General features: G+C 36.8%; 1 protein-coding gene across 1 annotated transcript in view; it reads left to right on the top strand.

Annotated features, from left to right (window-relative positions):
• Positions 1-14,611, top strand: part of LRP2BP (LRP2 binding protein) — a 28,669-nt gene that overhangs the window by 2,238 nt on the left and 11,820 nt on the right. Inside the window, exons 2-4 of the mRNA XM_081046064.1 lie at positions 4,297-4,417; positions 5,168-5,280; positions 11,831-11,944. Coding sequence (XP_080902190.1) covers positions 4,318-4,417; positions 5,168-5,280; positions 11,831-11,944 — 327 coding nt within the window. The 5' untranslated portion in view covers positions 4,297-4,317. The remainder of the gene's footprint in view (positions 1-4,296; positions 4,418-5,167; positions 5,281-11,830; positions 11,945-14,611) is intronic.

The raw sequence follows: 14,611 nt of genomic DNA, 5'->3' as shown, positions 1-14,611 counted from the left end.
ATGTCTACTTCTTCACTGTTTTGGTAAGAAGTAGGAAAACTTGGAGGGTGTCGTTATTTTTCAATTCCCCTCCTAAGCATGTCTTCCTTTCAATGATATATTGTAGAAATTACAGATAATTTATAAAATTGAATGAAGTAAGGAAAAGGGTGAAAAATTAGTTCTTAAAATTAAACCTTTAGATGGGGTTGCTACTTTTGGAAAGGGGAGGTTACAGATAAGCAAGTAGAGAATGCTAGAATGAGCCATCTGGTACTGGATTCATTGAAGACATAAGTATGAACTTATACAGAGGTTAATATAGATACAGAAATAATTATAAGTATGTGTGTATACATGGGTTAGTATGACATGGCCTAGTTCTGCCTACTGTGAGGGGACCTAGAAGCAGTGACACCCCAACAGCAATGAACACACCTAGCACTCAATCTTGGTTTCTAATACTGTCTTCCAATAGTAAGAAAAACCAGAGCTCCTTGGAGAAACTGCTGATAGTAGGGATGGGGCAGGGAAAATACAAGAGGAGCCTGGAGCATCTGGTACAGCCAGAAAGTAAGGAAGTGCTCAGAAAACAAAAGGGTGGGTACATGTCAAAGGGATACAGGTGTCAACCTGAAAGAGCTCCGATGGCCAAAACTTACTGAACACAATAATGTACTGTTGGATTATAATTCAACAAAATAGATATCCATGAGTCCACACTAATATAGATGATTGAATAAATATGAGGGAAAAGACAAATGTTGCTTACAAAAGAATTCCAAACACTTCATGTAGATACTCCCTGCTCCAGGAAGTGGAGACTAATCCTCCCCCGACTCTGCGCTGTTGAGTGTGGGGTACCCATAATGACTTGCTTCCAAAGACTAGAGTATGGGAAGGGGAAAAAAAGTAATTTTACGGTGGAGAAACCTGTCAAACACTACCTTGGCCAGACAATTGTTACATCATCAGTGATAAGTCATGCAGATAGCATGCACCCCTGATAAGATGTGGTGAGGTCATTTCACCTCTTGATATTCTTTCCTACAGCCCACCACCAAGTCTAACCATGAGTAAAGCATCAAATAAACCTAGACTGGGGGACATTCTGCAGAATATCTGGCCATTACTCTTCAAAACTGTGAATGTTATGCAAAACAAGGAAAATCTGAGAAACTGACCCAGACAGAGGAGGCTAGGAGACATGATGACTAAATGTAGTGTGGTAACCTGGATGGGACCCTGGAACAGAAAAAGAATAATAGTGGGAAAACTAGTGAATCCGAATAAAGCGTAGGGTTTATTTCATGGTAATGTATAATTTTGGTTTCTTAGTTGTGACTAATGTACCATGATAATGTAACATTAACAAAAGGGGAAACTAGGTGAGGGAATTCTCTGTACTATCTTTGCAACTTTTCTGTAAATCTCAAATTACACTAAAATGTTCTAAAAAAAGACGAGGTAACTTAGCATTAAACCATTATGTATTATGTTTCTTTCTGTATGCCATAGCCATTAAAGAAGTTTTTGTTTATTCAGATATTTAACTTCACTTTTAAGTAAGCTCCCTTTCCAAGTATAATAATGACAAAAGATACCTGAACCAGCATGAACTAGTTTTAATCAAACAAGGAACAAAGTTCTTATAACCAATCACTATTTAATTTTTTGTTCTGATTAACCAATACACTTCTGATCCTCTGTAAAACACACTGCCCATTGCATTGATTCCTGGAAGGTCTTATCAGGCTGTCCTCTAGAATGTTCAGTTACTTGGGCAGACATCAGTTTGAATTTTTTCCACATTTATAAGGATTATGATAATATGTAATATAATTATTATATAACTGGCAAAATATGAGTGAGAAGTGAGAGCTATAATTTTTAGGAAAACTAAACTGAATGCTTGCAAAAGCATCAAGTTGCTATGAAAAACGCTTCCAAAGTGGGTAAGGATAAACTAACTGTAAAAGATGGGGAGAAATAGTTCTACACTACATTTATTATTCATGGGAGCCAAAAAGAGGAAATCATTTTGCGTGTCCAATTAGCACTTGTCTCAAGGTGAGAGAGGTGCCTCTCCCGGAATGCCGTGTGCTTCCAGTATTTGGCCTTTACTCTCAGTTTCACAAAGAACACGGAAACAACCTACATGCCCATCACTGGATGAATAAAGAAAATGTGGTATTTACACAATAGGCAAATCTATAGAGACAGAAAGTAGATCAATTGCCAGGGGCCAAAATGGAGGGGAAGATTCAGGCATAACTGCTAACACCTACTGGGTTTCTTTTAGAGTGAGGAAAATGTTCCAGAATTAGATATTTGTGCTGGTTGCACACAGCAGCTGGAGATGGCACAGCAATTAGTAAAGAGGATCTGGGAAGGACCCATCTGTGTCCACTCCACCTGCCCTTACTTTAAAATCAGAGATTTCTTTCACATTTTATATCATTGATTCATGTCTACAATTTATATTACAGAATTTTCTAAATTTACTGCATATTGTCAAGTTTCGAATGATGATTTTTATATCTCATCTCAAGATTTGGTATTAAAAATAAACACATACTCTTGCTTTTAAAAATCTTTTTAGTTCTCATTTTCTGAAATTAAAAAGTTTTAAATTTTTGCTTACCTTCTTGCCAGAGTCCTGCCATTTTAAAAACTCGTATTAGTTTTGCTTTTTGTAGAACAGTGAAATGATAAAGTCACAGGTGCTAGGGGCATTCCAGGCGTCCCAATTCCTAGCCCTATGACCTGAGATAAGTTACTTACCTTCTTCACTGTGCCTCAGTTTCCACGTTAAATGGGCCTTATCATAGCCCCTATTTCGTAAAGTTTTGTATGAGTTAGTGCCTGTAAAGCACTTAGAACAAAGAACAATACCTGGCATTTAGTAAGAGCTCAATAAATCTTTGTTTATATTTTCTAACCCACAACAACTCTTCCTGTAAGCTACTGCAACAAAAACCATGTGCGGTATTGAAAGCACAGAGGACAGCATGGGCTTAAAGGAAGTAAGGTATTGTTTTCTGATTTGTTTCATGTCCGAAGACCTTCCTGAATATGCCAATTTTTTTTCTTAGCTTTTTTGGATACAGGAATATCCTGAATGACTTCAGTGAAATAAAAACTTCTATAATCACTTTCTGAGTAAACTGATAGTGGTACCTACACCATCTTATTTGGATTGTTTTTCTTCTAAATACTTTACCTAATATTGCTTCACCCTAAATCTCATTGGAAACTTTTATATTCACTAATGCAATCATGATATTTTTGGAATTATATAAAATATAACATATTTTATATATTATATATAAAAAAGAATTTTACATATCTAGGGACAGACATTTTGAAATTCTCTAGTTTAAACTACTTATAGTCCAAATTGCACATGAGGAAATGGACTCTTAAAAAGATTAAATGACTACTCCAAAAGCACAGACATTTCAATGATTTTTTTCCCCCTAAATTAACTGAATTATCTCCTTCTGCACTTCATTCTCATTAATGAAGCAATTTATTATCATATACTTGTAGGAATGCAGCTTTCCAATCACACTAAAGGTCGATTGTATTCTCTTCACCACCAATCAAGAACCTTTACTGGAAGCTTGTTCCTGATTGGTGAAAGCCAGCTATAACAGTAGAATGAAGAGGAGTAAACAAAAAAACATAGCAACAAATGAGTTTGCTGTCTCACTGTCCTCAGCGTAGGCCAATCTGGACTCCGTCATCCCAAATGAGGTAGCCTCTACATTTTATATGAAGGCTCTGATTTTCCATTCATCTGTGATCCATCTTATAACATGGCAATTCAATACAGACAGGAAGATAAAACCAAACAACAGAGCTAAAATAAAGTGTATTCCCAGGTAAAATAGACAAATGCTTTAATGTTAAACAGATCTACGTCTGATAAGCTTCAGATACAAGGCAAAAGAAAGGTACCAGTGCATAAGAATTATACCTATGGGCAGTGTCACCAAATCCTACTAGTGGCAACAGCTGTGGTGGGTGACATGACCCATGGCAGCGTATGAACTCAGTCGGAAAGGACCTGCAAGCAGCTCTCAGCATTAATCCTGTGCTGTGGAAGCAGACGTGGAAGATAGTGTGCTTCTCATAACTATAAAGGGTCCTGGTTTCCTAAGAAGGAATAGTCACAACCCAGAACTGGTAATGTGGTATCCTATCCCTATGCAATGCAGAGAAGTTGCTTTTTATGAGTGCAAAATGGAACGGAGTCTCTTTTTGAATTTTTCTGGAAGAACATATTTCTATCCTATTTTTGTTTGTTTACAGGATACACATTGTGGAAATAGGATGAAGTTGACCAGCGAAAAGTTGCCCAAGAACCCCTTTTATACCTCTCAGGGTGCTGCTAAGAACCAAAAATTTGTCCAATGGATAAAGGAAAAAAATGGTAAAAATTCTGATAATATTTTCACTAAAAGATAATCCTGTACACCAGAGAAAAAAGACAAGAAACGAGTCTTACTGCTGTCAAGGAAGTGGTTTAGTCTACAGTCCTTTCTATCTTTCCTGTAAAAATATGTGAAATTATGACTTAGCTTAGTTGGTAGCAACTCATCAGTGGAGAAGTTTCATGGAGCCCAATCCTGATTTTACACTCATGATTCTAAAACACCTGTCTAGAAAATGGAAGCCAAATGTCGCTTCTATTATGGAGAACAATGCCATAATTTACTTGAAATTGGCATTTAAAGCTACCATTTTTTTCTATTTTTTAAAATTAAATTGGGGATGGTTAGCTCATTTGGTTTTAGTAGCTCTAATTAAGCCTCAAATTAAGAATTTCACTCACCCATAGGACAGCTTTGCCTGAAGAATCGCACGAAGACTGCATTGCTAAAGCACCTGCATAGTAGTAAACAGGGTTACTTTGAAAACCAATCAACAAATATTTCTTGATTATACAAGGGATGGTGTTAGGTACTGTGTACCTAACAGTACCTAACACCTTGGTGTTTTTTTTTTAAGGTAATGCTTTTTCCTTTAGCTAAGGAGGCCAGTTTTAGAAATGAGAACTAGGAAGGAAACTAGTATAAACACTGTCAGATAATTCTATATAATTTATGACTTCAAGAGAGAAGAATGTACATTCCATACTGTACGGATAAAGATGGAATTCTTTGCCTTTTTTTTTAATCAGATCATTACAACCATGCTAATTTAATGGATAAGGCATTGCAGATCTTGAAGGAAAGAATAAGAAAAGGGGATGCTATGGCTTATTTCCTACGAGGTCAACTATATTTTGAAGAGGTATATTTTTTTGTTTTCATTTCATAAAATGCTGTTCTTAGATCCTTGTAGCAAAATTTCCTATAGAATTCCTTACATTGTAATACCAGGGAAATTCTATCAAATTCCATAGATTATGGTTGTGGTTCTAAGTGAGATACACTGGTACCAGCTTATGGACATATCTGATCTTTCTTCATAAAAGTCATTCTAATGAAAGTCATTTAGAGGACACTTTATGGTATGAAATCCATTCTCACACAATAAATTAAAAATCTAATTTTTATATTTTTGCTCAAAATATTTAATATCACTTATAAAATATTTTCATGTAATAATATTTGAAGATCCTGATTCTTACCTAGTATTTAAAGGTAGCTTAAATGTTCCTCTATAGAGTAAGGAGGGAATTGCCCTCTTTACCTACGTTAAGCTGAGGTGTCCTGTGAGGTACATCTAGGAGGAACTGTGCAAACTGTCACTTCAACATCAGTAATATAGCATCAATTCTTCACTGAACCCAAAGGAAGAACGTGAAAAAGGACCAACTGTCCCTAATCCCTCGCCATTCATTGAATATTTGGGGAACTGTGCACCCGCTTACTATCTAATCTTTTGATGGTTTATTCATTCATTCTGGCAACAAATATTTGAGGACTCATCATGCATCTGCCACTAGTAGGACAGCATAGCATAACGGTTAAGAGAATGATCTCTCAGCTTTGGGCATACTTCGAATATGGTTCTATTGCTTGTTAACTATTTACCCTTGGGCACAAATACTTAAACTCTTGGTGCTTCAGTTTTATCATCTGTAAAAGGAGAATAATAATGTGTGTCTCATAGAGCTATTGAGAAGATGTATTAATTGTAAAAAAGGGCCTAGCACCTAACAAGTGCTTTATAAATGTTTGCTATTTATTGTGCTAGGCACTAACTATATAGTGATGAGGGAATTAGGATGGTTCCCATTTCATAAAGTTTACATTCTAGTATAGGGGAAGAAAATAAATTTATAATTACAACTAAGGAAAACTACTGTGAAAGCAATTAACTGCATACTATGATAGAGAATAACTTAGAAATAGGGTGGAAAAGACCTGTTGTTGAAACTAAAATTTGAAGGAAACAGGCAATGCAAACAGCCAGGTGGAAGTGCATTCCAGGTAGAGTGAAAAGCTAATGAAATGTTTTAGAGCTAAGAAAGAGCTTGGTGAGCTCTAGGAATTAAGAGAGACCAATGTGGAGGACATCCAAGATGGCACACAGTAGATAAACACTGTGCCTGCTTCCTTCCGTGAACAAATTAAAATTACAACTAAATTATAGAACATTCAATCTGGAAAACCATCTGAAGTCTGGCTGAACAGAAGTTTTATAACTAAGGATAGAAGTTTTATAACTAAAGAAAGAAGAAGCCACGTCAAGACTGGTAGGAGGGGCAGAGATGTGAAATGGGCTAACCCCAAACCTCCGTGTGGCAGTTGAAAACCAGGACGGATATTTCAGCTATAGAGGATCCCCCGAGAAGAGTGAGGGAACCCAGCCCTACACCTTCCTCCATGGCCCAGAGTACTGGTGTCGGGAAGAGGAGCCCCCACCACCTCAGGCTGTGAAAAACAGTGGGGATTCTGGCCCTTTGGGTAGGACAGAAGGCTGTGGGAAACACAGCGGTTCTCTTAAAGAACCCGCGTACAGATGCTCTCACTCCCAGGCACTTACCCTGGGCTCCAGCAGAGGTACAGTAACTCGTGGGGTGTCAGAGACATACAGGGGGAACACCGAGTTGTGTTGCTCCAGATTGAGGGCTGGAGAATAGTTGCCATTTCCCTGTGAGGGGGCCTTCTCCTGTGCAGACGGCAGGCGGGCGCCATTTTTCCTGTGTTGAGCCCAGCCCCACAGGCCAAATCTGAATCTGATTGGTCTGGTGATCTCCGCAGCTCCACCCTGCTGACTCATTGGGACCTGGCACCACCAAATTCCCCTAATACCTGAGGAACTTTCTCCAACATCAGCCAGCCCCACCTGCATCGCACTATTTCTGGAAAACTATCAAAGTCCCACTGATTCTAGGCAGGTAGCAACTGGCCTCAGTGTGCTCTGGGACTTTTGCTGAGTAGCTTCAGGCTCAGCACCAAAGCAGAATTTACATTAACCTGGTGACCACAACTCTTCCCACTCTAGTGATTCCCTGAGACCCTGCCTCACCCAGCTTGCATACTGCACGAAGCTTTATCAGTGGCTGAACTTTAAGGGAGCTGGCAGGTGACAGCAGGCCTCAGTGTGTCCTGGCATTTTGCAGAGCTACTCTAGGCCTGGTACTGGTGGCAGATGTCCACCGTTCACAGTGTGACCTCCACGTGCCTCCATGGTTAGCAGAGGCAGCAAACAACTGCGGATCACTTTGTAGCTCTTATCAGGTAGTCCCCAGCCAGTCACAGGCAGTGGATGACTGGGCCTGCACAAGAGTCCCTTCCAAGAGGCTCCAGAACCAACATACTTGGGTTGGCTTCAGACCACAGCAGAGCACTGCCCAATTAGCCCCAAAAGTGGCACACCCAAAGGGTGGTCTCAACAGGTACCAGACCCCACTGGGGCAAACCCCACTCAGTGGGGTAAGCCCCCAGCACAGCAGCCCACATGCTGTGGACATGGCCAACCACTCAGCCAATTAGCCTGAACACGCCCACCCACTGACACGCCTACGGCAACTAAGGCTCAACTACAACAGGACGGCACATGCACCCACACAAGGGATGCTCCCGGAGCATCCAGAGCAGGTGACCAGGGAGACTGTGCCCATGGGTCCTAGAGGGCACCTTTTACATAAGGCCACCTGGCTAAGACTAGGGGACATAGCAGGTCTACCTAATACAAAGAAACAGCGAGGGCAAAATGAGAAAACAGAAATACATCCCACATGAAAGAACAAGAGAAAACTCCAGATAAAGAACTAAGCAAAATGGAGATAAGCAAACTACTAGATACAGAGTTCAAAACAATGGTTATAAGGATGCTCAAGGAACTCAGAGAACTTCAACAGAGACAGCAAGCATAAAAAAGGACATAGAAATAAAAACCAAGCCAGTCAGAAGTGAAGAATATAATAACTGAAATGAAAAATGCACTAGAAGGAATCACCAGCAGACTAGATGAAGCAGAAGATTGAATCAGTAACTTGGAAGACAAGGTAGCAGAAAACACCCACTGGAACAGCAAAAGGAAAAAAAGAATCCAAAAAAAATGACAGTTTAAGAAACCTCTGGGACAACATCAAGAGTTACAACATTCACATCATAAGGGTAACAGGAGAAGAGAGAGAGAGCAAAGGATTGAGAATGTATTTGAAAAATGACTGAAAACTTTCCTAACCTGGCAAAGGGACATAGAAGACCAGGAAGTGCAGAGTCCCAAACAAGATGAACCCAAACAGGCCCACACCAAGACACACTACAATTAAAATAGCAAAGGTTAAAGATAAAGAGAGAATCCTAAAAGCAGCAAGATAAAAGCAACTAGTAACTTAAAAGGGAGCCCTCATAAGATTGTTAGCTGATTTCTCAACAGAAACTTTGCAGGCCAGAAGGCATTGGCACAAAATATTCAAGGTGATAAAAATCAAGGACCAACAGCCAAGGTTGTTACTCTACCCAGCAAGGCTATCACTTAAAATCAAAGGACAGAAAAAGAGCTTCTCGGACAAAAAAATGCTAAAGGAGTTCATCACTAAACCAGTATTACAAGGAATGTTAGAGGAACTTCTTTAAGATGGGGGAAAAAAAACAAGATCAAAATTATGAATGATAAAATGGCAATAGCTACATATCTATCAACAATTACTTTCAATGTAAATGGATTAAATGCCCCACTCAAAAGACATAGGAGGGCTGAATGGATAAGAAAACAAGATCCTTACATATGCTGCCTACAAGATACTCACTTCAGATTGAAAGACACACACATATGGAAAGTAAGACGTTGGGAAAAGATATTTCATGAAAATGGAAATGAAAAAGACAAAAAAAATCTGTGATAGCAATACTTATACCAGACAAAATAGACTTTTAAACAAAGGCTATAACAAGAGACAAAGAAGGGCCCAGTAATCCCATTTCAGTGTATTTATCTGAAGAAACCCACATGTTACTTCTAGGGGACATGTGCATATCCATATGTACATTGCAACATTGCTTATAATAGCCATGAGGTGGAGGCAGCCTGGGTGTCTGTCGATGGAAGAATGGATAAAGAAGAGGAGGTACATATATACAATGCAATATTGCTCGGCCAGGGAAGACAATGGGTTCTTGGCATCTGCAGTGGCATGGATGGATCTGGGGGGTATTGTGCTGAGTGAAATGTCAGACAGATCAATGTGATTTCACTTATATGTGGAATCTAAAGAACAAAATAAACAAAATGGAAACAGACTAATAGATACAGTGAACATATTGATGGTTACCAGATGAGAGGGGGGTTAGGGGTGATTGAAAAGGGGGAAGGGAATTAGAAGTACACATTGGTTGTTACACAGTAGTTATGGGGATGTAGGGTATAGCATAGGGAATATAGTCAATAATATCGTAAAAACTATGTATGGTGCAGATGGGTACTAGATTTGTTGGGGTGATAGAAGGGAGAGGGTTGGGGGCAGGGTGAAAACTGTGAAGGGATTAAGAGGCACAAACTGATAGTCACAAAATAGTCACAGAGATGTAAAGTAAAGCACAGGGAATATAGTCAATAATATGGTAATGACCGTGTATAGAGCCAGGTGGGTACTAGACTAGTCAGGGGGATCACTTCTTAACTTACGTAAATGTCTAACCACTATGCTGTACACCTGAAATTAATAAAAAATAATATTGAATATCAACTGTAATTGAAAATTTTAAAAAGGAGGGAAAAGGTGAAGCAGAATAAGAGGTCCAGATTTCCAGGTATAAAACGAATTAAGTTATGGGGATGTAATATACAGCATAGGGAATATAGTCAATAGTATTGTGATAACGTGATTCGGTGTCAGACGGTTGCTGGACTTATCATGGTGATCACTTCTTTAGGTCTATAAATGTTGAATAACTATAGTGTACCCCTGACACTAATGTAATATTGTATATTAGCTATATTTTAATAAAAATCTTTAAAAAATAAAATAAATTGGGGAAAAAAGAGACCAATATGGTAACAAACAAGGCAGAGAATAGCTCTAGATGAGGTTTGTTTAAAACGTGATAAGAAACCATTGAAATTTTTTGCATCTGTGATGAATAGATTATTAGAAGGCAAGCATGGAACCAAGACCAATTTAGAGCGAAATTGTACTAGTAATTCAGGCAAGAGAGGACAGTGGTTGACCAGACTGATAGCAGGGGAGCTGCGTCCTGGATTTATGGAAAACAGAGAAGTGGGGAAGAGTGAGTTTTGAGGTGATGATCAAGATTTCAGTTTTTGGACATATGATGTTTGAAATATCCATTAGTAATCCAAGAAGACAGATTTTCAAAGTAGAGACATCTATGTAAAAGTCTAGATCTCAAAGGAGAAATTTGGGTTGAAAATGTGTATTTGAGATGTATATGTCATTTAAAATCATGAAAACTAAAAGAACTTTCTTACTCTTCCTTTGTGTATTCTAACTTTTCCAATCCTCTCACATCTAAGCCAAATATTAACCAGAAAGGAAAATGAGTCTTAACAACTCAAGCATTTACTCATTTTTAAATATGTGTTCTTTAAAATATTTTTCTTTTTGTATTTTGGTGTAGTTTTTGTTAATTTATCTATTTGTTAATTTTACTTTATTAAAAGAGAAATTCAGTTATTATTGTGTTTTCTCTGGCCTTCTCTTCCTAGTAATGACCTTCCGATTCAGTGAGACACTCTTTCCACATTACAAATGATTCATTTTTTAGTATGAGGCATTTTCATGGTGGATTGAGATATAAACCCCATATTAGTCCCTTACTCCTTAGCATATTTGTTCTCAGAATGTCTGACTGCTGAAGAGCCTTAAGTCAATGACACATAATATGTAGGTTTTTATAGGACGTATGGGAGAATGACAATTTTAGAGAACATCACATTTGTTTTAACATGTCTTCTCCTTACCCGGAAAACTGGAAAACTGGAGGACATGAGCCATAATGCAAACAGGAGATTTAATAATAGTGAATATCCTGATGTTCAAATTTTCTTTGAGACTTTGGCCCCAGCTCTAAAATTTCTTAAACTTCAGGAGTGGCAGTTGATGTGCCAGGCTAGGTTGAGCAGTGGGCTAGACTATCATTTCAAGAGAGGACTGACAATAGTCAAGGGTAAGAGTGACAGCCAAGGAGGATCTTATCCAGATTCCTCCTGCTCACTTCTCTCAGTTGCCATATTTAGGTCTATTTAATTTACTTTATAGTGTATTGATTATTGTCAATGACTTACTTGTAAATTCCATAAATTTGTTGCTGTCTTTTGTTGTTTTATTTGGTGCTACTAGAAGGATTTAGGTGGGAATTAAATAATTGAGATACCTTTAAGATAATAATAAAAGAATTCTATATTTCCTGGGAGCTTATAGGGATGGTATGAAGAAGCATTAGAACAGTTTGAAGAAATCAAGGAAAAGGATCATCAAGCAACTTACCAGCTAGGAGTAATGTATTATGATGGACTGGGGACAGCTACAAATGCTGTAAGTTATTATTTTGTTCACGGTGTTTAAGATTTCATTGTTAATGGATTATTTGATACAATTAAATTTATATTAATATTTTAATAATACATTTTTATTCTTATGTTTCAATAATCTCTAATCTTTTAGCATTTAAAAGATAGTAGTAGTTATTTTTACATTTCTGTGAAAAACATTTTTTTGCCCCTTCTCACTATCATTAGCTATCAATAATTTTGTTTTAATACATTTTCCTTTATTTTTCAAAGTTATTCCAAAGCTATACAAACATGGAGAAAAGTTGGAAAATAAGCAAAAATAGTATCACTCAAAATTCTATCAAATATGAACATTGCTATTATTTTAAAGTATATTCTTCCATGTATTGCCCCATGCAAAATATTATATATAAGACTTTATATATTATACATACTTATATATTAATTATGTGTTACATTATATTATATATTATATGTTATATTATATTATATATATTACATGTTATATTATATATAAAACTTATATACGTTTTTATATGATGTTATATTTATTACATTATAATATATATTATAAACATATATTATATACTATAATATACTTATGTTATATATATATGAAGTTTTACACATATAATATATGTATATATTATATACCATATATGGTATTTCTACAGAACTTCTCTTGTAAAACATATTGAAATATTATGGGTGAACTGCACTTGTATTTACATATTTGTAGATAACTTTAAATAAGTCAGGAAGAAAAGCAGATGAAGGAAATATAGGAAAATATTATTGCTGAGATTCTATATGGTAGTTATACTAATTTTTGTTGTATTATTCTTTCTACTTTCCTGTATGCTTAAAAATTTTTATATAAAAAATTAAAAAAACTCACAAACTCATAATTCGTGCAACCATTAGATAAAATTTGTTGAAATTCCCATTAAAAGAGAGTAAATATGTACTTAATCAAATGACATAAAAAAATTTAATGGCTCAACAAAGATTCAAAAAACTATGCATAGAAACACATTGAAACTTAATGAACAATTATAATTCTATAATAATAAAGCTCTGTTCAATATGAAAAACAACAACACAGAGCCTATGAGTACCAAACTTCACAGCATCAAACTACATACAGGAAATGTGCTAAAAAAATAAATTGGCAAAAGTTTAATTTTAATTTCTGAACATTATCAATTATACTCAGTATATGATCAGTAAATTTTACAAACTGTGCAGCATCCACACAATAAAATTCCTAACATGAAACTTTTAGACTCCTTGGTTGAGATACCAAAATTGAACATATACTAGACATATATGTTTAAGCACAAAGAAAATCACAATAAACATCTTCCCAAAGATGTTATGTGTGACAATGTCATTCATTCCTTAAGATTTAAATTAAATATAATCAACTTTCCGTTATGCTTCCAATTTCACAGATTGTCAAACAACTTCAAAATTAATCCAAAATATGCAGGTGGCTTATGTTCTCACAATCACCTCTGCTTTTCTTCTTGTCAATTTTTTACAATGTACTTTTCATCTTTGTGGCTGTTCCTTTATCTCTGCCCTAGCAGAGTCACAGCCTATTTGCCTTGGTGATCTTCTAAAAAACTAGGATTTTCCTTGTACTATTGCTTCTGCTAAAATGTAGGGGACTTAGAGACGACCACATCAGATCTCATGTAGTGAACAACTTTACATTGCTTATCAGTCATTTCATTTGCCCTCTATTGAGGACTTCTCGCTGGCTGCACTGCCTCACATGATTCTTCACAAGCTTGCTGAGTTCTCTTCCTACCCCACCCATTCCCCTTTCTGTGTCTTTTCCCTCTGCTCTCTCCTTCACCGATGTGAAAATAAATGTATCCCATTTTCTCACACAACATAGTTTAGTCATCTCTTCATTTGCCTTCCTTTCATTCAGGTCTCTGTTTAAATGGAACTTCATCCAAATGGTTTTCTGTGGCCATATTATCAAAATAGCCCATTATTTTCTTTAGACTTAATGATTATCTCAGTTATTCATTATTACTTAACTTCTTTCTCCCTAATTGGAATGTAAGCTCCAAAAAAGTAGGGGTTTTTGTCTATTTTCTTCACTGCCGAATCCCCCAGAAATTTAGAACAGTGTCAGACCCACAGGAGACACTCAACAATGTTTGTTGGTTGACCTGTGGCCCATTGCTGACAATGCTTATTTATCAGGCTATCACCAGAAGGGGTTTTTCAAATAACTTTCCTAGAGAAGTATCATATCTTTCTAAGAACAATTATGGTGGCAGCTGTGAGGATAATAAACAATATCAATACATTAAAAGAACAACATATAATAACCAAGTAAGATTTAGCCCAGCAATTTTATATTTCAATATAAAGAAATCTATGAATATAATGTACCACTTTAAAAGAAATCAGATTCCTGGTCAAGATGGTAGAGTAGGCAAATGCTGTGCTTGCTTCCTCTTATGGCCACATCAAAATTACAACTAACCTCAGTTTTCTAACGTAATCCGTTCCGGAAGACCGTTCGAGTTCTGAAACGTTCGAAAACAGCTGACAGTTAGGTCTCAGGATCTTGCACTCAGTGGAAGTCACGTGACATGTTCGACTTCCACGGCGTTTTCGAAAACCAAAGAATTTACTTCCGGGTTTCAGGCATTTGTAAACCGAA

This window comes from Rhinolophus hipposideros (genome assembly GCF_964194185.1).
Source record: "Rhinolophus hipposideros genome assembly, chromosome: 4".
NCBI classification, from domain to species: Eukaryota; Metazoa; Chordata; class Mammalia; order Chiroptera; family Rhinolophidae; genus Rhinolophus; species Rhinolophus hipposideros.
Note: the sequence above shows the minus strand (reverse complement) of the source record. Positions and strands in the feature narration are given on the sequence as shown.